Source organism: Pleurodeles waltl, chromosome 6 (genome assembly GCF_031143425.1).
Source record: "Pleurodeles waltl isolate 20211129_DDA chromosome 6, aPleWal1.hap1.20221129, whole genome shotgun sequence".
Lineage (NCBI taxonomy): Eukaryota > Metazoa > Chordata > Amphibia > Caudata > Salamandridae > Pleurodeles > Pleurodeles waltl.
Genome location: NC_090445.1, coordinates 1,521,740,090 through 1,521,767,976, shown reverse-complemented (window position 1 = coordinate 1,521,767,976; position 27,887 = coordinate 1,521,740,090). Strand labels below are relative to the sequence as shown.

The following is a 27,887-nucleotide window of genomic DNA, read 5'->3' as shown; positions in this document are numbered from 1 at the left end:
AGTGTATTGGACGATTCAGTCTAACCTGGAAGACTAATCAAATAGTTCTCAAAGATACAGCATCAGTGCTTAATAAAGATACTCCATTAGAGATCCCAGAACACTCAAAAATAAAAAATAAAAAGGGCAGACTTTCCATTACATCCATCACCTTCAAATTTAAAAAAGCAGGATTCAATGAAAGCTAAATACAAAAACAAATACTTTAATGTAATTAGGAAATACAGCTCGGACATACCACTAAAACTGATATTATCTGGCTGTTTCTTTCCTAACACCTGTTTTAATGAGCGAGTATTCTGACAACTTTTACTTGCCAAAGTTTTATATCCTGAGTAACATTCATTAAATATTCAAATAAAAATCCATATATGAAATGTCTCTTTAAGTTTATGCTGGTGTCCGGCGCTCAGCGGCTGCATGGGTTAAAAAAAAAAAAATATCCCCTAACACCCCCCCCCCAAAAAAAAACACTGTATGGTTAATGACCCTTAACTTGCAGTTGAAACCTTTTAGTATTTTGTCCATGCCTTCCTAGACTTAAACTTGGAAACTAACTCCCCCACTTAGACGGTCCAAGAGCAAGCACAAATCTGCAGCTGTCAGTAAGAAAATATCATTAAAAGGTCAAGTCATGTGGAGAGAGGAAAAAAAAAAATATGTAATGGAGACATCTCTGTATAAAAAGTGAGGTTTAGCAGTGCAGAAAACAAGATATTTATAAATATTTATATTCGAGATAGCATTTTAGGTTTAAAGCCACATGCCTGTGGTAACCCAAAGATACATACTGCCTAATATAGGCATACATCTTTAAAAAAATATTTACATTTATACAAAGCTATTAAAGCGTCCATTTGAAAACCAAGGTTTTTGGCTTTGAACTACCGAAAATATTGGAAAAGGTTACCGTCCATAAATTCAACAGCGGCCTTTCAAAACTGAGTTTTAAACTCAGATTTTCCGTAGACAAATAATTTTAATACAGTACAGAAATAAGGCCAAAGAAAGCACCAAGCAACATTGCCAGCATTTTCTTTAACCGGCTTGTTCAATGGAGGTTTGCCTTTAAGTTCACATTGAGCCTATTCGAATGTCATTGCCTATGCTAGTGAGAACAACAAATCTGTCCATGTCTTTGCTCATCGCCTATGTCGGTGCCCAGAGTGCTCCCTTTCATAGCTGTGATGTCCGGTTCTTTCATATGATCGTGACCTTTCACGGCGATGATCTCTGTAGTAATGCCTTTTCTTTTTGTATTTTCCAGAATGGTCAGAGCGATCCCTTGAACGGCTCCTAGAGCGAGTTGAGCTTCGGCTGCGAGATTTCCTTCTTTTCGAGCTGGAATACTTGTACGCCTTTGCTTTAGCATATGCCCGTGCCTTTGAACTTCTGTTAGAGGAACTGTGGTTCAGCTGTCTGGGTGGAGAATCGCTTCGGCTTCTAGAGGGACTGCGGGATTTGGAACCACTAGATGGCGAATAGCTTTCACTTTTCCTAGTTTAAAGAAAGAAGAATTGTCAGTTTGTACTACGGAGGGGGGAAAAATTGTGTATTTCCAAAAAATGAAAGCTTCAGATGGATTTAAATTGTAAATCATTCACAACTACAGCGTATATCAAGATGCTTTTTCAGATCATTGTAAAATACCAGTAAGCTCTTCTGAGATTCAAATCTGATCTGCAAGTTTTTGTAAAGGTGAAGACAACCAACCCTGGCCTCTTCTGAAACCTATGGCGGTAGACCCTTGAGATCCCACTATATCTTCATACCCAGTATTCTCCTTAAAACATTAACCATTCAAGTTGCGCTGTGCTAACATAACCAATACGTCCTGGCACTGACACACGGGGTACACGCTTCTGCTGCCAAGAGGTTGCACCTGCTGTGCTGGAAGCAATTTGTTTCCAGTACTTCGGTAAGAAACTGGTGAAAGGAGGGTGGGTGGAGGAATAGGAAACAGGGAGATCAGAAGCATCGGGGGAATGGAAAGGGATCTTGCCTTTGATGTCTGAATGCCAAGACAATGGATAGTTTTTTTTGTATATTATGTAGCAGGAACAGCCCCTCCCCTTGGGGAAGGGTTGCTCCCCTTGAGGGCACTTTTGGCCATTTCACAGCACTTATGTTTGTGAGACCCATTTGCCCCCAAGGGGGCCAGAACACACTAGACACCAGGAATTATGTTGCGTGTGTTCGTTTTTTGTTTGGGGTGGTGGCCATTGGGCAAATGGTTTTTTTTTAACCAGGGGGCACAGACCCTGGGTGGTAGGAAATTTGTACCAGTGCAAGGATTCCCACGTGGAGATGTGTGCGAAATCTAATGTTTGCAGGAGATTCTGGGTAAGAAAACATTGGGGGATCCATGCAAGTCTCACCTCCCTCCATGGACTACGTCCGGTTGTCTAGTTTTCAGAAATGCAAGTTTGGTAGGTTTTCCTAGAAGGCTTCCAAGCCAAGGACCAAAAACACAGGGGGGAGGGGGTAGAGGTACCTGCGTTTTTGGTCCTTGGCTTGGTAGCAGAATCTGGGGGAACCCTGAATTCAGAAATGTGCTAATAACCACTGCTTAACTCCATATCGTGTGCTCGTTTCAGAAATACATAGGCCTCCTTGACACCAACTTTTAACTACATATATAACAAGTGAATTGCTGTATATACCTGGTATACAATCAAAACCCATTGCAAGGCGCACCACATTTATTGGCTTTGGGTACTTGATAAACCTACAAGCCCTATATGGAAAATATAACTTACCCAGTGTACATCTGTTTGTGGCATGTTGCGCTGCAGATTCACATGCTGTGCATTATCCAGCTATCTAGTGTTGGGCTTGGAGTGTTACCAGGTGTTTTTCTTCAAATAAGTCTTCGAGTCACGGGACCGAGTGGCTCCTCCCTTTCGGCTCCATTGCAAAGGGTGAGGTAGGAGTTGGTAAAGTAAGAATACCAGAGGTGCCCATGCAATGGAGTAGGAATGTATGTACATATTGTGTATCAAAGGAATGTTTATTTACATATTTACAATTTACATGCAACTAAAACAGCTATAGGCTCCCGGGGAGATGGGAGGGCGCATGTGAATCTGCAGCGCAACATGCCACAAACAGATGTACACTGGGTAAGTGACATTTTCCGTTCAAAGGCATGTGTAGCTGCAGATACACATGCTGTGCATAGACTACAAAGCAGTGGTCAGCCTTTAGGAGTTGAAGTTGTCTGAAATAATGTTCTCAGTACCGCCTGTCCTACTGTGGCTTGTTGTGTTGCTAACACATCTACACAGTAATGCTTAGTGAATGTATGGGGCATAGACCAGGTGGGCTGCCTTACAAATCTGTCATTGGTATATTTCCAAGAAAAGCCATTGTGGCGCCTTTTTTCCTAGTGGAATGTGCCCTTGGAGTAATGGGCAATTCTCTTAGCTTTAAGGTAACAGGTCTGAATACATTTGACTATCCATCTGGCAATGCCTTGTTTGGATATAGGGTTACCTGCGTGAGGTTTTTGGAAAGCTACAAATAATTGTTTTGTTTTCCAAAATTGTTTTGCTGTCAATGTAATGCATCAGCGCTCTTTTAATGTCTAATGTATGCAGTGCCCTTTCTGCTATTGATTCTGGTTGTGGAAAGAAGACTGGGAGTTCAACAGTTTGGTTTAGATGAAAAGGTGATATGACTTGGTAAAAATTTTGGATTTGTACAGAGAACAACTTTATGTTTGTGTATCTGTATAAAGGGTTCTTGGATAGTAAATGCCTGTATTTCGCTAACCCTTCGTAGAGAAGTGATGGCTATTAGAAAGGCTACTTTCCAAGTTAAGAATTGGATTTGACAAGAATGTATGGGTTCAAATGGTGGACCCATGAGTCGTGTTAGTACAATATTAAGATTCCGCGAAGGTACTGGTGGTGTTTTTGGGGGTAGGATTCTTTTTAGTCCCTCCATAAAGGCTTTGATAACTGGGATTCTAAAAAGCAATTTTGTATGTGTAATATGCAAATAAGCAGATTTTGCAGTGAGATGATTTTAATGGAAGAAAAAGCAAGATTCGCTTTTTGTAAGTGTAGTAAATAACCTTCAATGTTTTGTATGGAGGCGTTTAGCGGCGTAATTTGATTAGCCTGGCAGTAGAAAACAAACCTTTTCCATTTATTAGCATAACAATGCCTTGTTGTGGGTTTTCTTGCTTGTTTAATGACTCCCATACACTCTTTTGAGAGGTTTAGATATCTGAATTCTAAGATTTCAGGAGCCAGATTGCTAGGTTGAGCGATGCTGGATTCGGGTGTCTGATCTGTTTGTGTTGCGTTAACAGATCTGGTCTGTTTGGTAGTTTGAAGTGTGGTACTACCGAGAAGTCCAACAGTGTGGTGTACCACGGTTGGCGAGCCCACGTTGGTGCTAGGAGTATTAGTTTGAGTTTGTTTTAACTCATTTTGTTGACCAGAAAAGGAATGAGCGGGAGAGGGGGAAAGCGTAAGCAAATATCCCTGACCAGCTGATCCATAGAGCATTGCCCTTGGACTGAGGGTGTGGGTATCTGGACGCTAAGCATTGGCATTTTGCGTTTTCTTTTGTTGCAAACAGATCTAGGTTTGGTGTCCCCCAGTGACAGAAGTGATCTTTTAGAACTTGGGGGTGTATTTCCCATTCGTGAGACTGTTGGTGATCTCGACTGAGATTGCCGGCTAGCTGACTGTGAATGCCTTGATATATATTGTGCTATCAGGCGAATGTTGTGAATTGCCCAGTGCCAATTTTTTTGCGCTAGGAGACAGTTGTGACGAGTGCGCCCCCCCCTCGTTTGTTTAAATAATACATTGCTGTCATATTGTCTGTCTTGACAAGGCTATGTTTGTGGGTTATAAGGGGCTGAAAGGCTTAGTGCTAGAAAGATGGCTAGCAGTTCTAAATGGTTTATGTGAAGTTTTTGCCGATTGTCCCATTGACCTTGAATGCTGCGATTGTGGAGGTGTGCTCCCCACCCAATCATGGAGGTGTCTATTGCGATAATGGCGTGAGGTACTTGGTCTTGAAAAGGCCACCCTTTGTTTAAATTTACAGGGTTCCACCACTGAAGCGAATAGTGTTTTTGGCGGTCTATCAACACTAGAGCTTGGAGTTGACCCTGTGCCTGCATCCATTGTTTTGCTAGGCACTGTTGTAAGGGCCGCATGTGTAGTCTTGCATTTGGGACAATAGCTATGCATGAGGACATCATGCCTAGTAGTTTCATCACAAACCTGACCATGTATTGTTGGTTTGATTGCATGCTTGATTTTATATTTTGAAACGACTGGACTCTTTGTGGACTTGGAGTGGCAATTGCTCTTTGCGTGGAGTGTTGCTCCCAAGTATTGTTGTATTTGGGATGGTTGTAAATGTGATTTTTGGTAAATTTATAGAAAACCCTAGTTTGTGCAGAGTATCTATTACATATTGCGTGTGATTTTGACGTTGTTGGTTTTTATTAGCCAATCGTCTAGATACGGAAATACGTGCATGTGATTTCTCCTTATATGAGCTGCTACTACGACTAGGCATTTTGTCAATACTCTGGGGGCCGTTGTTCTTCCGAATGGCAACACTTTGAATTGGTAATGTTTGCCTTGTATTACAAACCTGAGGTATTTCCTGTGAGATGGATGGATATGTGAAAATACGCATCCTTTAGATCCAGTGTTGTCATGTATTCCCCTTGTTTTAGTAAAGGGACTACATCCTGTAGTGTTACCATGTGGAAATGATCTGATTTGATGAAGAGATTTCAGTGTTCTGAGATCTAAAATAGGCCTTAACGTTTTGTCTTTCTTTGGGATGAGGAAATACAGGGAGTAAAACCCTGTTCCTCTCTGGTGATAGGGTACCAGTTCTATGGCTTGTTTTGCTAGTAGTGCTTTGACTTCATTTACAGTTTGTGCCGCTATATCAGCAGAGTCTATTGCAGAGCGGATCTGGTTATTGGATATGGCCTGTCCATCTTCAACCATTTGTTGGGAACGTTTTTGATGCTCTTTAGGGAGGTGCTGGATGATGTCTTGCATCTCGTCCCAATGTGCTCGGTCGTATCGGGCAAGGAGGGCTTGTGAGTTGGCGATTCGCCACTGATTGGCTGCCTGTGATGCCACTTTTCCCAGCAGCGTCGAATTTTCGACTTTCCTTATCAGCAGGGGGCGCATCCACTGATGACAGAGTTAGCCCGTTTTCTTGCAGCCCCCACAACCACTGAGTCCGGAGGGAGCTGTTGTGTAATACACAGGGTCTGACGGAGGCGGTTTATATTTTTTCTTAACCCTTGGCGCGATTGCTCTCCCTTTCACTGGTTCTTGGAAAACCTGTTGTGCATGTTTAAGCATGCCCGGCAGGCTTTGATACGATGCATGCGTGGATGCCAGAGTGTCTTCTTCCACTGGTTCGGAGTGCATTGTTACATTGTGAAATGTTGCTGCTCTAGCCAGTACCTGCGTGTAGGACGTCCTGTCCTCTGGTGGCGAAGGTTTTCGCGGATAACACTCTGGACTATTGTCAGAAACTGGTGGGTTGTATAGATCCCAGGGGTCCGCATCGTTTTGAGTCATCCCAGTATGTGTGGGTGACTGTGCCATTGGTGTACCCACTGGTGACAACTGTGGAGATTGAAGTGGGGACGTTTGTGGTGAGAACTGTGGTGGTGGTGGTGATTTGTCTAACCACTTTGGCCTTTGGTTGCATCTCAGCATCGTGAAAAGTCAGTTTTCTTTTGGACTTGAGCAGAGGGATAGGTTGTATCTTCCCTGTATGTTTCTGGATTTCTAGCCTTTGCTGAGTTTGATCAGACTCTTCTAGATCCAGCTCAAATCTGCTTTTCTTTGAGCTGTAGAGAGCACCCCTGCTCTTCGTGTAGGACGCCTTTTTCGGCTCCGAAGCCGGTTTTTTCGGTATCGAAACCCTGATGGAGATTGTTGGTTTTGGCTCAGAGTGGCTTTTTCGAGGTTTACTCGATTCAATGCAGACTTTTCGGTGCCGGTTTCTCGACCGGGTCAGAAGTCTTCGGCACAGATTTGGACTTTTTCGGTGCTGATGTTACTTGGTCACTGTCCTTTCTTTGGGATGAGCCATGGCCTCCTGGCAGTGGCGTCCCAGAGGCCTTTTGTTTTCTTGACCTGATCTTGGGTGTGGGACAGGGCAGGTGTACTCACTTTTTGTGCCGCCGTCGGTGGTTGATCCCCGGATTCATCAGAGTCTGAACCTTGGATGGATATCCGCATCTCTTCTTCCTCGGCAGCGACATGCTGCGACGCCATCTGTAACCGTCTTGCGCGTCGATCTCTTAAGGTCTTCTTGGATCGAGACGCTCTGCAGGCCTCGCAAGTATCCCCTCTGTGTTCAGACGATAAACACAGGTTACAGACCAGATACTGGTCTATGTAAGGATACTTGGTGTGGCACTTCGGACAGAAACGGGTCTGGTCCATTAGTTCTTTGTCGACGGGTGTGGTCGGGCCAACCAGGCCTCAATTAAGTGCGGAAGCCCTGAAGGGCTGCCGAAGCGGTCTTGTCAGTGCCGATGTGATGATACTAAACCGGTCCCGAATGCAAACAATACTGACAAATTTCGATGATTTTCTAAGTTTCCCCAATTCGAATTACGGAGCGAAGAGGAACACGTCCGAACCCGATGGCGGAAAGAAAACAATCTAAGATGGAGTCGACGCCCATGCGCAATGGAGCCGAAAGGGAGGAGCCACTCGGTCCCGTGACTCGAAAAGACTTCTTCGAAGAAAAACAACTTGTAACACTCCGAGCCCAACACTAGATGGCAGGATAATGCACAGCATGTGTATCTGCAGCTACACATGCCATCGAACATATATACACACGCAACAGAATGAAAATGTCACTTACCCAGTGTACATCTGTTCGTGGCATCAGTCGCAGTAGATTCGCATGTTTTGCAATAGCTCGCCATCTGGTGTTGGGCCGGAGTGTTACAAGTTGTTTTTCTTCGAAGAAGTCTTTCGAGTCACGGGACCGAGTGACTCCTCCTTTTGTCTCCATTGCGCATGGGCGTCGACTCCATCTTCGATTGTTTTTCCCCCGCAGAGGGTGAGGTAGGAGTTGAATTGTAGTAATAGTGCCCATGCAATGGAGTGACTAAGTATGCACCTATTTAAGGTTGAGATGATACATATACAAATAGTTGAAGGTAACTTCCAAACTGCTACAGGCTCCCGGGGAGGCGGGTGGGCACATGCGAATCTACTGCGACTGATGCCACGAACAGATGTACACTGGGTAAGTGACATTTTCAGTTCGATGGCATCTGTCGCTGTAGATACGCATGTTTTGCATAGACTAGTAAGCAGTTATCTCCCCAAAAGCGGTGGATCAGCCTGTAGGAGTGGAAGTAGTCTGAAATAATGTTCTTAATACGGCTTGACCTACTGTGGCTTGTTGTGCGGATAACACGTCTACACAGTAGTGCTTGGTGAATGTGTGAGGCGTAGACCATGTGGCTGCCTTACATATTTCTTGCATTGGGATGTTTCCTAGAAAGGCCATGGTAGCACCTTTCTTTCTGGTTGAGTGTGCCCTTGGTGTAATGGGCAGCTGTCGTTTAGCTTTAAGGTAGCAGATTTGGATGCATTTAACTATCCATCTGGCTATACCTTGTTTTGATATTGGGTTTCCTGCATGAGGTTTTTGAAATGCAATAAATAGTTGTTTAGTCTTTCTGATGTTCTTTGTTCTGTCAATGTAATACATCAATGCTCTTTTGACATCTAATGTATGTAGTGCCCTTTCAGCTACGGTATCTGGCTGTGGCAAGAACACTGGAAGTTCCACTGTTTGATTTAGATGGAACAGTGAAATAACCTTTGGCAAAAATTTAGGATTGGTCCTTAGGACGACCTTATTCTTGTGTAGTTGTATAAAAGGTTCCTGTATTGTAAACGCCTGAATCTCGCTTACTCTTCTTAGGGAAGTAATGGCGATGAGAAATGCCACCTTCCAGGTTAGGAACTGTATTTCGCAGGAGTGCATGGGTTCAAAAGGTGGACCCATAAGTCTAGTTAGGAGAATTATACCACCAAGAACACCACCTGTTCCTTCATGGAACCTAAATGTTGTCCTAAGGCCCTCCATGAATGCTTTAATGACTGGTATCTTATATAGGGAAGTTGAATAGGTAGTCTGCAGGTATGCAGATATTGCTGCAAGGTGTATTTTAATGGAAGAGAAAGCCAGGTTAGATTTTTGTAAGTGAAGCAAGTAACCCACTACATGTTCTGAGTTGGGTGTAATGGTTGTATTTGATTAATATGGCAGTAGCAAACAAACCTCTTCCATTTACTTGCATAGCAGTGCCTGGTGGATGGCCTTCTGGCTTGTTTTATGACTTCCATACATTCTTGGGTAAGTTGTAAGTGCCCGAATTCTAGGATTTCAGGAGCCAGATTGCTAGATTCAGCGATGCTGGATCTGTGTGTCTGATCTTTTGGTTGTGTTGTGTCAACAGATCTGGCCTGTTGGGCAATTTGATGCAGGGTACTACTAATAGGTCTAGCAGCGTTGTGTACCAGGGTTGCCTTGCCCAAGTTGGTGCTATTAATATGAGTTTGAGTTTGTTTTGACTGAGTTTGTTTACCAGGTAAGGAAGGAGAGGGAGAGGAGGAAAAGCGTAAGCAAATATCCCTGACCAGTTCATCCATAGGGCATTGCCTTGGGACTGTTTGTGTGGGTATCTGGATGCGAAGTTTTGGCATTTTGCGTTCTCCTTTGTCGCAAACAAGTCTATCTGAGGTGTTCCCTAGAGTTTGAAATAAGTGTTCAGAATTTGGGGGTGAATTTCCCATTCGTGGACCTGTTGGTGATCTCGAGAGAGATTGTCTGCGAGTTGATTTTGGATCCCTGGTATAAATTGTGCTATTAGGCGAATTTGGTTGTGAATTGCCCAACGCCAAATCTTTTGTGCTAGCAGGCTTAACTGCGTGGAGTGCGTCCCCCCTTGCTTGTTTAGATAATACATTATCGTCAAAACAGACAACATGACAACAATGTATTTGTGAACTATTATTGGTTGGAAAGCTTTTAGTGCTTGAAAAACTGCTAGAAGTTCTAGGTGATTTATATGCAGTCTTGTTTGATGTACGTTCCATTGTCCTTGTATGCTGTGTTGATCGAGGTGTGCTCCCCACCCTGTCATGGAAGCATCTGTTATTATGTATTGTGGCACTGGGTCTTGGAAAGGCCGCCCTTTGTTTAAATTTAAGTTGTTCCACCACAGAAGCGAGAGGTAAGTTTGGCGGTCTATTAACACCAGATCTAGAAGGTGACCCTGTGCTTGGGACCATTGTGATGCTAGGCACTGTTGTAAGGGCCTCATGTGCAGTCTTGCGTTTGGGACAATGGCTATGCATGAAGACATCATGCCTAGGAGTTGTAGTACCATCTTTGCTTGTATCCTTTGTGTTGGATACATGCGTTGTATGATGGTGTTGAAATTTTGAATTCTTTGTGGACTTGGAGTGGCTACTCCTTTTGATGTGTCTATTATGGCTCCTAGGTATTGTTGTACCTTGCGCGGCAGAATTTTGGATTTTGTGAAGTTGACGGTGAACCCTAGTTTGAAGAGGGTTTGTATGATATGATGTGTGATTTGAGCACTCTATTAACGAATGGGCCTTGATTAGCCAGTCGTCTAGATATGGGAACACATGTATTTGCTGCCTTCTTATGTGTGCAGCGACTACCGCTAGACATTTGGTAAAGACTCTTGGTGCGGTTGTTAATCCGAAAGGCAGTACCTTGAATTGGTAATGTATTCCCTTGAATACAAACCTTAGGTATTTCCTGTGCGATGGGTGTATTGGTATATGGAAATAAGCATCCTTGAGGTCTAAAGTTGCCATGTAGTCGTGTAGTTTTAGCAATGGCAATACTTCTTGTAGTGTGACCATGTGAAAGTGGTCTGATTTGATGAAAGTGTTCACTACTCTGAGGTCTAGGATTGGTCTCAGCGTTTTGTCCTTCTTTGGTATCAGAAAATACAGTGAGTAAACTCCTGTGTTTGTGTTTGGCACTAATTCGATTGCATTCTTTTGCAATAGTGCCTGCACTTCTATCTCCAGGAGATTGGAATGATGTTTTGTCAAATTTTGTGCTTTTGGTGGTATGTTTGGAGGGAATTGTAGAAATTCTATGCAATAACCATGTTGGATAATTGCTAGAACCCAAGTGTCTGTAGTGATTTCCTCCCATGCTTTGTAATAATGACTTATTCTTCCCCCCACTGGTGTTGTGTGGAGGGGGTGAGTGACATGTGAGTCACTGTTTAGTAGTAGGGGTTTTGGGGCTCTGAAATCTTCCTCTATTCCTAGGGAATTGCCCTCCTCTATATTGTCCCCGAAAACCTCCTCTATACTGTCCCTGGTAACTGGACGGTGTTGCTTGTGAGGTGCTGGCTTGTGTGCTCTGACCCCGAAACCCCCCTCTAAAGGGTGTTTTACGGAATGTGCTGTAATTCCCTCTGCTCTGCGGGGAGTAGAGTGCGCCCATGGCTTTGGCAGTGTCCGTATCTTTTTTGAGTTTCTCAATCGCTGTGTCCACTTCTGGACCGAACAGTTCTTTTTCGTTAAAAGGCATATTGAGAACTGCTTGTTGAATCTCTGGTTTAAATCCAGACGTTCGGAGCCATGCATGCCTTCTGATAGTTACAGATGTATTAATTGTCCGTGCAGCTGTATCTGCAGCGTCCATGGAGGAGCGGATCTGGTTGTTGGAAATGGTCTGTCCCTCCTCAACCACTTGTTTTGCCCTATTTTGTAAGTCCTTGGGCAGATGTTCAATGAGATGTTGCATCTCGTCCCAGTGGGCTCGGTCATAGCGCGCAAGTAGTGCCTGGGAGTTCGCGATGCGCCACTGGTTTGCAGCTTGTGCTGCGACTCTTACCAGCTGCATCGAACTTGCGGCTTTCTTTATCTGGGGGTGGTGCATCTCCAGATGTGTGAGAGTTGGCCCTTTTCCTAGCTGCTCCTACAACGACAGAGTCTGGTGGCAGCTGTGTAGTGATGAAAACCGGGTCTGTAGGAGGCGCCTTATACTTTTTTCCCACCCTTGGTGTGATTGCCCTACTTTTGACCGGCTCCTTAAAGATTTTTCGCGTGCCGGAGCATACCAGGGAGCATAGGCAGGCTTTGGTATGAGCTGTGGGTGGAGGAGAGTGTGTTGAATAAAAAATCATCCTCGACCTGTTCTGAGTGGAGGCTTACGTTGTGAAATTGTGCTGCTCTAGCCACCACTTGAGAATACGCGGTGCGGTCTTCTGGTGGAGATGGCTTCGTAGGGTATGCCTCCGGACTGTTATCTGACACTGGGGCGTCGTATAGGTCCCATGCGTCTTGATCTTGGTCACCCTGGCTTATGGTGGTGTGAGCTGGGGAGTGTGATGGAGTTCGTGCTGGTGAGACGTTAAGCACGGGCGGAGGAGAGGGTGGTGGGGTAACTCTTTTCACCACTTTTGGTTGTGGTGTCTGTTCAGTTTGGAACTCCAACCTTCTCTTTCTTCTAATGGGGGGAAGGGTGCTTATTTTTCCTGTCCCCTGCTGTATGAAGATACGCTTTTGCGTATGGTCCACATCAGTTGATTGTAGCTCTTCCTCAAACCTATGCTTTTGCATTTGGGAGGTTAGCGAGTGCTCTTCTGTATAAGAGCCTGAAGCTGGGTCGCTTGCAGTTTGTTTCGGCACCGAAACCTTGTCTGCGTGTTTTTTCAGCTCCGAGGTGACTTTTTTCTTTTTCGGGGCCGAAACCTCTTGGCGTCTATCTTCTTCGGTGCCGCTGTCTCGGCGTCGAGCCGTGTCCACACCGGCATCTCGGTGTCGAGGCTTGTCTCCAGCACTTTCTCGGTCCAGAGAAGGCTGCGTGCCAGTGTCTCGACCGGAGTCGGACGATCTCGGCACTGTTTGGGCCTTTTTCGGTGCCGACGGTCGGTCACCGAATTTATGGGTGGAGCCATGGCCTGATGGCAGTGGCGTCCCCTGGGCCTTGTACATTTTCCTGTGTGGTTTTCGACGTCTTACTCACGGTTTGTGCATCGTCGAATCCTTCGGAGTCCGATTCTTGGATCGAGAAGGTACCTTCCTCTTCCTGCTCCTCGAACTCTCGGTGGGCGCAGACGCCATCTGAAGTCTTCTGGCTCGACGGTCTCGGAGTGTCTTTCGGGACCGGAACGCACGACAGGCCTCACAGGTGTCTTCACTGTGCTCAGGCGACAGGCACAGGTTACAGACCAAGTGTTGGTTTGTATAGGGGTATTTATTGTGGCATTTGGGGCAGAAACGGAACGGGGTCCGTTCCATCGGCGTTCTTCAGCACGCGGTCGGGCCGACCAGGCCCCGACGGGGGATAGAAAAACTACCCCGAAGGGCACCGGAGCTCTTCGATGCGGTGTTGAATCTAAGTACGCCGATCCCGAACGCAACAATACCGACGAAAATCTTCCGAAATTAGCTAATTTTCCGTTCCGAAACTCGGAGCGACAGGAACACGTCCGAACCCGATGGCGGAAAAAAAACAATCGAAGATGGAGTCGACGCCCATGCGCAATGGAGACAAAAGGAGGAGTCACTCGGTCCCGTGACTCGAAAGACTTCTTCGAAGAAAAACAACTTGTAACACTCCGGCCCAACACCAGATGGCGAGCTATTGCAAAACATGCGTATCTACAGCGACAGATGCCATCGAACAAACTAGATGCTTTCTTCTATAGCACTTCCCCCTCCCAAACCCCCCCCCCCCCCCCCAACACAAAACAAATTTTAGGTGTATCTTGGCTGATTACTTGGTCTCCTCCGGGGGAATCCACAAACTCTGGGTACTGTTCGAATACCCCCCGGGGTGGGGAATGCCTGGCAGTGAAGGGGTTAGAACTTGGATAAAAGATAAAAAAAGCCACTTGTGGCAGAAATATTTCACTTCCAGACAATGACCAAAGATTACCAGCCTGTGTTCCTACATTTCTCCAGACTGATATTCTGGCCCAGTGTGTGGGTGGACCACGAAGTAAATCACTGGCAATGACCAAACCTACAACCGTATGAAGAGGTAAAATGCACCATACGGCCTTCACACAGATACAAGTTTGCCTAGTTCTTAATTCCAGCAATAGATCCAACCACACAACAGGGGTACTGTTATCATAGGGAGGGAACGATGCATAATTCTGGGTGGTAGAACTATGCTGATCTTAAAGTTTTGCCTCGCAGAGAAAGTGATGAAAAACATATTTTAGCCAGTTTGATGTTTTCAGGGGATTTGGACAAGATAATGTAATGGGATCCATACAAATAACACACCAGACTCAGGTGTGTCTAGTTTTCAGAAATGTCTGTCAGGTTTCCTTGGGAGGCAAGTGGGTGAGCCCAGCCAAGGACCACAGCTACAGGCATAGCTAAAATGGGTCCCCTGGAACAAGAAATATTTACCACGAGTTGAGTCATGGTCAGTGCCACAGTAAAATATAAGAAGCAATTAAGCTGTTGGCTTTGGGTATTGTTTTTGGACATCCAAACACCTCATATTTGTGTTTCCAGAATACTATGATAGACATAACTGTTTACTTTAGTGAATCGGGGAAAAAACATTCAGATGAAAGGAAAATATTTACTCCCTAAGCATCTGTTTTTAGTGCTGTAGGATCACGTTCGTAAGTTTTCTTTGACGTTTTTCAAGCCACACAATGTGCTGCGACTTTTAACTTAGTGGGCAATTGGCATGGGCACATGCTTCATCTTAGATTATTTCCCACAGCGACACAGCTATTTACTTAACTCATGAACATTGAGAAACCTATTAAATAAACGGGCAAGCCTTTATTTACAGGTTAACTGAAGTGAAAGGCAGTTAACTAGTGTCCTGCATCACTTAATTGTATTTTGCATGTAGGGGTTGCTACATTTGTCTCTTAAAAATGTAAAATATGTATTTTGTTAGCATGCAGGAGTTTCACCGTAGTACACTTGACTACTAGTGCATTGCGAAGCACTTTATTTTTTTTAAAGCGCTACGTTTCAAACATTAATTTATAAAGTTCACGGTGGTCCAAAACAGGAGGATGCGATGCCGTAGGACCTTGAGCAGTTCTTGGAGAACACTGCTGTCAATGCCCCAAGATGATGTTTGCATTATAAAAGCACACAACCATGGTGTTCAAGTCAGTGTTGTTCTCGAGCACTATTTCCTGAAACTCCTTCTACTGAGACCCACTGCATCTAGCAAAGCCCAATCGAATTGCCTCTCAGCCTGTAGATAGCTGTACCTAGTGTCACGCTTTTGCCCGCAAAACTTTTCACTTTTTCATGACCTGACCGCTTTATGGTTTGAGTCTATATCAATTTGCGCTATTAAATTTTCAGGAAAAATACGGATCACGCAAACGTCATTTATAGCTATAATTTAGCGCAAAATACTCCCGCCTTCACTCAATCTGAGAAAACAATGCAACAAAATAAAAATAAAACAGAGCTATGAGCAACAGCTGCTCGCATCTTGTGTGACTAGTGGAGATGGTAGTCTGTGTGCTGATGGCAGAGGTGACGCTAGTTGGGGAAACTGGGTAGGAGGTGCAGGCACGTGAGGGCTTGTGCCTCCCCGTCCTTGCGATTCTTTGGTGCTGCAAACAAGTTTGTGTGCAGTTAGGGAAACACCTAAACCAAGCTTGTTAAGTCAACACGAGTTCACAGAAAAAAAATATACAGGTCTTGCAATTAATGTTCTTTTCAGTGTGAATGTAACATGGATAGAAACAATCAATGCAGCCAATTACCAGCCAAAGAAAGGTTTGTAACAATCACTATACCGTTAGACATTTTTTGTTATGGATATGAACATAGGACACGATCAGAGTAGTATTCATCCATAGAGATAGAAAAAGTAAGCACAATGTTCACAAATCTAGACTCAGAAATTAGACCGCCGAGTTTATCAATCTTTCCTGTGGTTCGCACATCAGATTCACGCCTTGAGAAAGCCGTGTGTGGGACGGAACAAAAGGATGCAAATTGGCTGTAACTATGTTCATCCAGGTTTCCTTCAAACTGAAACTAAAGAAATAAAAGGTGACTAATTGCAAGACCTCTAAATTATCCCTTTAGACTCATGTTGGCTTAAGAATTGAAAGGGTAAGTTTGGCTGAGTGCACACAAACTTGTTTAAAAAAAATTGACGTATTCTGTTGCACATTACCAAGTGATCGCACCAGTACCGAGTGCAAAAAAATATCAGCGTTAGATGCGTCTGTACACTGTTAGGTGCTTGTTTAGGAGGGGGCCCAGAGGGTTCTCCCCTGAAGGTAAGCCTTTAATGAAAGTGTTAATTTCACATTGGTTTCCGTCGCAAACTGACTTCCTGAAAGCTGGTAAAAGAATGACCTTATAGCAAACCTTTTGTCAATTTAGGAAAAGAAATCATGCACAGCATTACGGATTAGTGATTTGACATTGTTTAAACTAAAGTGAGAGAAAAAAAAAACACTGAAAAGCGACTGCACTAAATATAAACAATAACAGTCTCAACCCACCTTCTTTTTGGGGACTGAGATCGTGAATGTGACCTGGAGTAACTTTGATCTCTGCTCCTGCTGCGACTTCTACTTCCCCTCTCCTTCTGAATACTAAAAATTGAACAGATTTAAACAAAGATGAAATGTTCAGCAGGTGAAATTCAGAGTTTAAAAGAAAGTGGCAATGAAAATGCATGAAATTCTCACCCATTTACAGGGCTGCTTGATCTGGTACGCTTTGCACCATCAAATTTCTTCCTGGCATTTTTCACAGCTTGAACAGACAGTGGTGAACTTTTGTTCGCTTTCCCATCCTTCGGAGAGTCTAAGTAAAATTAATGGAGAATGCAAATAAAGGTGAATAAGATTATGAACATAAGGGGGAAAAGCGTTAGTTAAGTTTCTTACGATCACTAATTCTTACTATGGATTAATGATCTTCTCTTATGGGTATACAAGCACTATACACAAACTTAAATTTATGAGGCAAACTTGCCCCCCCCCCCTCCAAAAACGGAACATATTAAAACGTGTCATAGCATAAAACAAAATAAACTTTTCATCTTTTGTTCTGCCATTAAGCAAGGGCACAAATAGGTTCTCAACCCCTCTGAACAGTTTCTCAAAAGATTCATTTCCCGACAAATGTAGTGCGCCATCAAATTGGGAGTAAGTATTCAGAAAACAAACATGGTACAAGACGTGGGGCAGTTAGCTTTCAAATGCAATAATTTTGGTTATGGGTTAGTGATTGAAATTGGGTAAGATACGGAAAGGAGAAACAAGTAAACTTTGGCCATCTGCTGTGATTTGCTGCCATAAAATACGTAATGCAACTTGATATAATTACACTCGAGCGGCATCATACATGGGTTTCTGAAATGCAGGAAAGTTAAAAATACTTTGTTCGTTTGTTACGACATCACCTCCTGGCGGCTGAGGACCTTACAAGGCAAGATAAGTGTCTAAAGAGCAGGACTCTGGAGGGCACTTCACACAATAGGGTGGGTGGAGGATAGTTCGAGGTATATTTACTTTACTGCCTGCCTTAAATTCACAACGAGGTGAATGTGCTAGTAATCAAGGACCGATTTATTTCTATACAAGAACGTTCATACCGTTTACTGCCCAGCCTAAGGATAAAAATGAATCAAACGCGAATGTTATCTAGATCCAGTAGTAGAGACCAGTCTGCTTACACCTTACAGTCAAAACCTTATGTGGGAATCACTGCCCAATCTGAAACCTGCCCTAAGGAGGCATCTAATAAAGTCCACAGGTTATATAAGAAAACGTAGGTCTGTCTACATACAGAGATGAAAGATTAACTTGAACATAGAAAAATCTGTGCTATTAAGATCAAGCTAAGGTCCGAGGGGGAGAAATAAAACGACATAAAGTCCAATATACTTTGAAAACGGTAGGGATGTAGCTTCACATAACATTCAGCAACTGTGCTCACTAGATCACCTACGTAAGGTAGAAAATTACCAAACATATGAAATCTAGTGATTTTGCTAGCAAAACGGCATACGGTAACCTTTCATGATCAATGCCTGGGGCCCATTTCTCGCTACATTGTAAGGCTTTCACTTAACTTTCATAGGATGCCTATGAAGCAAACTTTCAGGTGGGCCAGGAATAGTGACTGGTCGATCTTAAATACTGCAAAGTCGTTTTTTGAGTTGTAACGTTATGAAAATGTCACTTACCCAGTGTACATCTGTTCGTGGCATCAGTCGCTGAGATTCACATGGTATGCATGAGCTCGCCATCTGGTGTTGGGTCGGAGTGTTACAAGTTGTTTTTCTTCGAAGAAGTGTTGTGAGTCACGGGACCGAGTGACTCCTCCTTCTGTGCTCATTGCGCATGGGCGTCGACTCCATCTTCGATTGTTTTCCCCGCAGAGGGTGAGGTAGGAGTTGTACTATAGTAATAGTGCCCGCGCAATGAAAAATGTAAGTATGTACCTATTAAAGGATTAAATAATATATATACAAATGTACAAAATTGAAGGTAACTTCTGAACTGCTACAGGCTTCCGGGGAGGTGGGTGGGTCCATGTGAATCTCAGCGACTGATGCCACGAACAGATGTACACTGGGTAAGTGACATTTTCAGTTCGATGGCATCTGTCGCTGTAGATACACATGGTATGCATAGACTAGTAAGCAGTTAGTTCCCCATAAGCGGTGGTTTAGCCTGTAGGAGTAGAAGTTGTCTGAAATAGAGTTCTTAATACAGCTTGACCTACTGTAGCTTGTTGTGCGGATAGCACATCTATACAGTAGTGTTTGGTGAATGTGTGAGGCGTAGACCAAGTGGCTGCCTTACATATTTCCTGCATTGGGATGTTTCCTAAAAAGGCCATTGAAGCACCTTTTTTCCTTGTTGAATGTGCCCTGGGAGTAATGGGCAGTTGTCTTTTTGCTTTAAGGTAGCAGATTTGGATGCATTTAACTATCCATCTGGCTATACCTTGTTTTGATATTGGGTTACCTGCATGAGGTTTTTGGAATGCAATAAATAGCTGTTTAGTTTTTCTGATGTTTTTTGTTCTGTCAATGTAGTACATTAATGCTCTTTTGACATCTAATGTATGTAGTGCTCTTTCAGCCACAGAATCTGGCTGTGGGAAAAAAACTGGTAGTTCTACCGTTTGATTTAGATGGAATGGTGAAATAACTTTGGGTAAAAATTTTGGATTAGGTCGTAGGACGACCTTATTTTTATGTATTTGTATAAAAGGCTCTTGTGTTGTGAACGCTTGAATTTCACTTACTCTTCTTAGAGATGTAATGGCGATGAGAAAGGCAACTTTCCAGGTTAGGAATTGTATTCCGCAAGAGTGCATGGGTTCGAAAGGTGGGCCCGTGAGTCTTGTTAGAACCACGTTTAGGTTCCATGAAGGAACAGGTGGTGTTCTTGGTGGTATAATTCTTTTAAGCCCTTCTATGAATGCTTTGATAACTGGTATCCTATACAAGGAAGTTGAATATGTAGTTTGCAGGTATGCAGATATTGCTGCAAGGTGTATTTTAATAGAAGAGAAGGCTAGCTTTGCTTTTTGCAAATGGAGCAAGTAATTTACTATATGTTTTGGAGTTGCGTCTAGTGGTTGTATCTGATTATGATGGCAGTACCAAACAAATCTTTTCCACTTACTTGCGTAGCAGTGTCTAGTGGATGGCCTTCTGGCCTGCTTTATGACTTCCATACACTCTTGGCTAAGTTGTAAGTGTCCGAATTCTAGGATTTCAGGAGCCAGATTGCTAGATTCAGCGATGCTGGGTCCGGGTGTCTGATCTGTTGGTTGTGTTGCGTTAACAGATCTGGTTTGTTGGGCAGTTTGATGTGTGGTACTACAGACAGATCTAGCAGTGTTGTGTACCAGGGTTGTCTTGCCCACGTTGGTGCTATTAAAATGAGTTTGAGTTTGTTTTGACTCAATTTGTTTACTAGGTAAGGAAGGAGAGGGAGAGGAGGAAAAGCGTAAGCAAATATTCCTGACCAGTTCATCCATAGGGCATTGCCTTGGGATTGCTTGTGTGGGTATCTGGACGCGAAGTTTTGGCATTTTGCGTTCTCTTTTGTTGCAAATAAGTCTATTTGTGGTGTTCCCCAGAGTGTGAAGTAGGTGTTCAGAATCTGTGGGTGGATTTCCCATTCGTGGACTTGCTGGTGATCTCGAGAGAGATTGTCTGCCAGCTGATTCTGGATCCCCGGAATAAACTGTGCTATTAGACCAATTTGATGGTGGATTGCCCACTTCCATATTTTTTGAGCTAACAAGCTTAACTGCGTTGAATGTGTTCCTCCTTGTTTGTTTAGATAATACATCGTTGTCATGTTGTCTGTTTTGACAAGGATGTATTTGTGGGTTATGATTGGTTGGAAAGCTTTTAGTGCTTGAAAAACTGCTAATAATTCTAGATGATTTATATGCAGTTTTGTTTGATGTATGTTCCATTGTCCTCTTATGTTGTGTTGATTGAGATGTGCTCCCCACCCTGTCATGGAAGCATCTGTTATTACGTACTGTGGCACTGGGTCTTGGAAAGGCCGCCCTATGTTTAAATTTATACTGTTCCACCATAGAAGCGAGAGTTAAGTTTGGCGGTCTAGCAACACCAGATCTAGAAGGTGACCCTGTGCTTGAGACCACTGTGAGGCTAGGCACTGTTGTAAGGGCCTCATGTGCAGTCTTGCGTTTGGGACAATGGCTATGCATGAGGACATCATGCCTAGGAGCTGTAGTATTGTTCTTGCTTGTATTGTTTGGTTTGGAGACATGTGTTGAATGACCCTGTTGAAATTGTGGATCCTTTGTGGGGTTGGCGTTGCTACTCCTTTTGTCGTGTCTATTATGGCTCCTAGATATTGCTGTACTTTGCTTGGCAGAATGTTTGATTTTGCAAAGTTGACGGTGAACCCTAGTTTGTAGAGGGTTTGTATGACTTGATTTGTGTGGTTTGAGCAGTGTGTGAGCGAACTGGTTTTGATTAGCCAGTCGTCTAGATACGGGAACACATGTATTTGCTGCCTTCTGATGTGTGCAGAGACTACTGCTAGGCATTTTGTGAATACTCTTGGAGCGGTTGTTAAACCAAAAGGCAATACTTTGAATTGGTAATGTATTCCTTTGAATACAAACCTTAGATATTTCCTGTGTGATTGATGTATTGGTATATGGAAATATGCGTCCTTGAGGTCTAGGGTTGTCATGTAGTCGTGTTTTTTGAGCAATGGTAACACTTCTTGTAGTGTGACCATGTGAAAGTGGTCTGATTTGATGAATGTGTTTACTACCCTGAGGTCTAGAATTGGTCTCAGTGTTTCGTCCTTTTTTTGGTATCAAGAAGTACAGTGAATAAACTCCTGTGTTTATTTGTGTGCTTGGTACTAATTCTATTGCATTTTTTTGCAGTAGTGCTTGAACTTCTATCTCTAGAAGCTGTGAATGGTATTTTGATAAATTTTGTGATTTTGGTGGTATGTCTGGAGGGAATTGCATGAATTCTATGCAATAACCATGTTGGATAATTGCTAGGACCCATGTGTCTGTAGTTATTTTGTCCCATGCTTCGTAATATTGACGTATCCTCCCCCCCACTGGTGTTGTGTGGGAGGGGTGAGCGACGTGTGAGTCACTGCTTGTTGGTAGTGGTTTTGGGGCTTTGAAATCTTCCTCTATTCCTAGGGAATTGCCCCCCTCTATACTGGCCCCGAAAACCTCCCCTGTACTGTCCCTGGTAGGTGGGCGGTGCGGACTGTGAGGTGCTAGCTTGTGTGGCCTGACCCCGAAACCCTCCTCTAAAAGGTGTTTTGCGGAAGGTGTTATAAGATCCTCTGCTCTGCGGGGAGTAGAGTGCGCCCATGGCCTTGGCAGTGTCAGTGTCCTTCTTGAGCTTTTCTATGGCTGTGTCGACCTCCGGACCGAACAGAAGTTTTTCGTTTACTGGCATGTTAAGCACTGCCTGCTGAATTTCTGGCTTGAATCCAGACGTTCTGAGCCATGCGTGCCTACGGATGGTAACCGACGTATTAATGGTCCTTGCGGCCGTGTCTGCTGCATCCATGGAGGAGCGTATTTGATTGTTGGAAATGTTTTGACCCTCCTCAACAACCTGTTTTGCTCTTTTTTGCAGATCTTTTGGGAGATGTTCAATGAGATGCTGCATCTCATCCCAGTGGGCTCTGTCGTATCGCGCTAGCTGCGCTTGTGAATTTGCGATGCGCCACTGGTTTGCTGCTTGGACAGCAACCCTCTTCCCGGCTGCATCGAACTTCCTGCTTTCTTTATCTGGGGGAGGTGCATCCCCAGAAGTGTGTGAATTTGCCCGTTTTCTGGCAGCCCCTACCACCACAGAATCTGGTGGCAGCTGAGGTGATGAATACAGGGTCCGTAGGAGGCGCCTTATACTTTGTCCACCCTAGGCGTCACTGCCCTACTTTTAACTGGCTCTTTGAAAATGTCCTTTGCATGGCGTAGCATGCCTGGGAGCATCGGCAGGCTTTGGTAGGAGCTGTGGGTTGAAGAGAGGGTGTTAAATAAAAAATCATCCTCTACTTGTTCCGAGTGTAGTTCCACATTATGGAATAGTGCTGCTCTAGCCACCACTTGTGAGTAGGCTGTGCTGTCTTCCGGTGGTGATGGCCTAGTTGGGTATGTGTCTGGGCTGTTATCAGACACTGGTGCGTCGTACAAGTCCCACGCATCCTGATCTTGGTCATCGTGGCTCATGGCGGTGTGAGCTGGCAAATGTGACGGGGTGTAAGTTGGCGAAGCCGGAGTTACAGGTGGAGGCGAGGGAGGAGGTGTTACCTTTTGTGCTGTTTGTTGCTGAGGAGTAAACTGAAGCGTTCTTTCGTTTGACAGGTGGAAGGGTACTGATCTTCCCAGTCCCCTGCTGAATAAAGATACGCTTTTGCGTGTGATCCACGTCAGTGGATTGCAGTTCTTGTTCAAATCTATGTTTCTTCATTTGTGAAGACATAGAATGCTCTTCAGTATAGGAGCCTGAAACAGGGTCTGATGTCGCTTTTTTCGGCTCCGAAAACCCTGTTGATTGTTTTTTCGGCTCCGAGGTAACCTTCCTCTTTTTCTGTGCCGAAAATTCTTGGCCTCTATGGTCTTCGGCGCCACTGTCTCGGCGTCGATCCGTGTCGACACCGAACTCTCGGTGTCGATGCTTCTGTTTAGCACTCTCTCGGTCCCGAGGAGGCTGCGTGCCGGTGTCTCGACCGAAGTCGGACGATCTCGACACTGAATGGGCCTTTTTCGGTGCCGATTGTTGGTCACCGAGAATTTGGGTGGAGCCATGGCCGGTTGGCAGTGGCGTCCCCTGGGCCTTCTTTCCTTTTTTAAGTTCTGATCTCGACGTCTTACTCACAGTTTTTGTAGAGTCTAGCTCGTCGGAGTCTGAATCCTGGATGGAAAAGGATTCCTCCTGTTCCTCTTCTGTCTCGAACTGTTGACGCTCCTTTGGCGTGGACGCCATCTGCAGTCTTCTCGCTCGACGGTCGCGCAGAGTTTTTCGGGACCGGAACGCCCGACAGGCCTCACAGGATTCTTCGCTGTGCTCGGGTGACAGGCACAGGTTACAGACCGAGTGTAGGTCCGTATAAGGATATTTGTTGTGGCATTCGGGGCAGAATCGAAACGGGGTCCGTTCCATCGGCGTTGTTCTCCACGCGGTCGGGCCGACTAGGCCCCGACGGGGTGCCGAAATCTACCCCGAAGGGCACCGAAGCGCTTCGATGTTCAACGCGTCGTCGTATGTGTCTATCTCGAACCGGATCGCAACGATACCGTCGAAAATCTTCTGGTTTCAGCTATCTTTCCGTTCCGAAACTCGGAGCGACAGGAACACGTCCGAACCCGATGGCGGAAAGAAAACAATCGAAGATGGAGTCGACGCCCATGCGCAATGAGCACAGAAGGAGGAGTCACTCGGTCCCGTGACTCGAAAACACTTCTTCGAAGAAAAACAACTTGTAACACTCCGACCCAACACCAGATGGCGAGCTCATGCATACCATGTGTATCTACAGCGACAGATGCCATCGAACTTATAGTTTAGTGAGTCCTTCAAGGAGGAAACAAAATGCAGGTAAAGTTGGCCTGTCAGATGAATGGAGGTGTCACCAGACGCCCACTGATACATAACTCAACAATGTACAAAAAATAAATTGTGAAGAATATTCCCTGGGTCCCCTCACTTTACACAGAACTCGGACAGGGTTTAACCTATTTATCTTCGCACGCAGCAATAAGCAGGACCAAAAAACATCCACTAACGCCAAGATGCATCATGTTTAATCTGCTTGCCTCGAGTTCCATGTTCTGAAAGGAGTAAAGCACCCCAACAAACAAGAACAGGCAAATTAGGACATCGACTATTACCAACAGAGTCGCTAAAATCGTTTCCAAATGGATATAAGTTTCAGGAAGCAATTTCAAGAAACAAAGGTTATAATTAGTGAGGAAGCATTACAAAGGCTTACCGTTTTTTGAAGCAGGTGAAAACTGTGATGAACTTTCGTTACATGGAGTTCCATCAGGGAGCAGCCCCTTTGCCTTGGCTTTTGCTTCTTCCAATGCAAGCTTCCTCTTCTCAACTTTACTCTCCAGATATGCCAAATTAGCCTTCATTAGAAAAAACAAAAAAAAAGGTTGTATACCACTGCAAGGACACATTGTTTGGAAAACAACATCTGCTGTACTGTCTCTTTTCGCCTATGCGAGTCATTTACCCAGTTCCTACCACCTGGTATCTTAAAGGCATTCTTCCCTTATTACTGTCTGCCTTGAACACCAGAAATTAGGCCAATGTGACCAAATAAGTAAAGGCAGGTACGCAGCTGAGCAGCCACGTCTCCCTCTCAATACACACTATACCAACTACAGGAAAGTAGAGAGTCCTACATGCATAAGCTATATACACTAAGTATTCGTAGAACAGACGAAATGTTGCAAAATGTGATGGGACACAAAAATCAAAATAAATGAACGCTATCCTGAGTAATATTTAATATTAGAAACTGTATGCAACTCAGTAAAGTGGGAGCAAGTCACCACAAAATTCTGAAAGGAAGCATATCCTACCCCCCCCCCCCCCCCAAAATTGGATAAGATTAGAGGCACAATATATAAAACAATTGAATTTGATCAAATATCAATAGAATACAAACCTTTTTTCTTGTGTATAGTCTTAAAATGTGAAGGCAGATGTCTTGAATATCGTCCTCTGATGCTCCGAACAGTAGAAACCAGTGGGGACGATTCGGAAGAGGGATCTGCAAATACAGATAAAAAAGGGTTAATAAAAATAAACACTTTAGGTAGCATTAAATTATTTAATAACAGATAAATGACTGACCTCTAAAGTTCTAGCAGCAAGATAAATGCAGGCACAGGCAATGGTTTCTGGCGGGAATCTCACAAAGACGTCTGTTCGCAGACTGTCGTTCATGTAATTCCTGGAAAAGAGAATGGAAAAGGTTGCAGAGCCCCACAGAAACCCAAATGTATTCAAGTATTTGATGTAGGATTGTTCGACATGTTAAGAAACGACGCAGCTCTTAACATTTTGGATGCCTAATGGAACAAAATGTACTGACTGACCAGTTCTGAAGGAGAACCCAGTTAACAACTACGTCAAATAATCCCTCTACAAGCACCGACTGGTCTGCTCTTGGGTTTCTCTTTAAGAAAAATGTTTGCAATTGAGTCTATCTAGCTTCAGGGTTTCTTATGGAGAAGAAACCACATGAACAAAAGTTCGTGCACTTGGGAGTCTTCTCGAAGAAAGTCAAATTCCACTGGGAGCCAAGTCCAATATCTTCGGTAGTCCGGCACTTGCAGTCAACGCTCCAGCTTTGAATTGGGAACAAACAGGGTTAAGTGTAATAGTCTAGCAAGTCCATGTATGGGTGTCCAAACCTCCAAGCCAGAATTACTTCACACGTTCGCAATCTTTCCTGTAAGGCCATTTTTATAGTCTGTTCAAGTTCCAGTCAGACCCTTCTTTCAAAAATGGTAGATTGATCAAACTTTCAAATTGGCGCCTTCAAATAAAATTAGATAGGACGTGGCCAAGAAAAGGCATTGAAAAAGAGTTCACACATGTAATTTGGCGAGTCAACGCCAAGAGTTTGTCGCAGATTGTGTTAGGAGCTGTTCTGCAGTCAGTCCTTAAAATGGTCACTTTATTTGGGGTTCACAGCAGTACCACATTTGAATGACAAATGCAAACCAGGACTCGATGTAAACTGTACAAGGCAATTCTTATGATAAATTCGCATCAATTTTCATAAAAAGGAGGCAGCTTTCCGAATGGCACCCCGTTCCTTCCACATTTCTGTGATCATATAACAGTTATACAGTTAAGTATGAACAAAAAAATCAAGTTACCTTAGATTTTTAGGCGAAGCAGCCATTTTGTAATCTATTAATCCTTTGAGGTTCTGCCCTCAGTGCCTCTTTAGGTCAACTGTGTGCACTGCCCTGTGCCGAGTACAAACAAAACTTGAACAGAAGGCTTACAACATGAGCTAAATCGGAGCCCACAAACTGCACTCTGGTTCAGTTCAGGATTCATTCAACAATAAACCCTAAACAAAACCTTTGTTCTGTGGTATAGCTAATGCCCAGGTACCTTTAGGTTATTTTTCGACTACCGCTGCTCCATATAAAAATCAGATCTCGCGGATAAGAACTGGTCAAATACTCGACCCTCTATGGTTACAATAGGCTAAGTTAAATATAAATTACTTAATTCACCGGCATTAAAGTTTAATAAGGCAGCTTAATTACTGGGCATGCGTGCAACGGCAATTAAAAGGATTTTTAGGTTGCAAAACAGATGCTTACATAGGGCTAATATCTCAAAGGTTTACATGGCATACATAGGTCTGCAAGATGCAGGTCACATTTTCCATAACCCATTAGGTAAATAGTTAATAATGCAGCACAAGGCAGGCTTTATTCAATGATGCGGCCTACGCGGTCATCCAGCTTACAGAACCTTGAAGGTCGCATCCACATTCCTATTTACTGTAAATTTCATAGGGCCATAATCCACTGTTTATGCAGTGACAAGAAAACAAACAATATAGTGGCTATTGGTGTGGTGGGGGCAGGGTATAACTACTAGTAACATTTACAAAACGCAGGTGTGTTCTGTGCAGCCCAGCCCACCAAATTAGAAGTATTTTGTTCGTTGAATTAATATAGGTACACCAAAAATTGAAAACTGTACCCAAGATGATTTTTTTTTTTTTTACATAACTCACACACTGATGTTTGGGGAGACTTATTAGTAATAGTATCTTTGTACCGGGGCATTGCTGCTATGGCGGTTATGTTTAGCCATGTAGAGGCATTACAAATTGACAGATTTTTTTTACATTACTGATGGGAATCGTGCCTGAGGCACTCACTGCAGGTAATCTTACATATGGGGGCCACTAATGTAAACTTGAGGTAGTCAGTATTAAAACTCTAAACCAATTAGTAGCTCAGGATGCTTTTCATTGGACGCAAGTAGCTCTTTCTACAGAAGAGGTTGGAGACGCCTGGCCTATGCTTGGAGGCTCTGGTGCGACTGTACGGCATATCCGTTTCCCGAATGGATACTTACCTTTGTTACTCCCTCACTTTCATTAGCTACCCTGACATATGTATGAGACATTAAGAATCCGAATTGAGAATATTTGTATATCTGCAGACGAATCACGATGGGCTAAGTCTCGAGGGCATCAAGATGCCCCTTCACAAATATCGTCATTTTTCACACATGCATGTACGGTTTTTATGTACCATGCCATTTTTTTCCATGGT

The 27,887-nt window shown here is 43.9% G+C and overlaps 1 protein-coding gene across 3 annotated transcripts in view; it reads right to left on the bottom strand.

Annotated features, from left to right (window-relative positions):
- Positions 1-189: 189 nt before the first annotated feature.
- CCNL2 (cyclin L2) overlaps positions 190-27,887 on the bottom strand; it is a 49,870-nt gene continuing 22,172 nt past the window's right edge. For all 3 annotated transcript variants that reach the window (XM_069241058.1, XM_069241060.1, XM_069241059.1), the window contains 6 exons: positions 25,426-25,525; positions 25,238-25,342; positions 24,551-24,692; positions 16,751-16,868; positions 16,562-16,654; positions 190-1,497 (listed from right to left, as the gene is read on the bottom strand). In XM_069241058.1, coding sequence (XP_069097159.1) covers positions 1,143-1,497; positions 16,562-16,654; positions 16,751-16,868; positions 24,551-24,692; positions 25,238-25,342; positions 25,426-25,525 — 913 coding nt within the window. In that variant the 3' untranslated portion in view covers positions 190-1,142. The remainder of the gene's footprint in view (positions 1,498-16,561; positions 16,655-16,750; positions 16,869-24,550; positions 24,693-25,237; positions 25,343-25,425; positions 25,526-27,887) is intronic.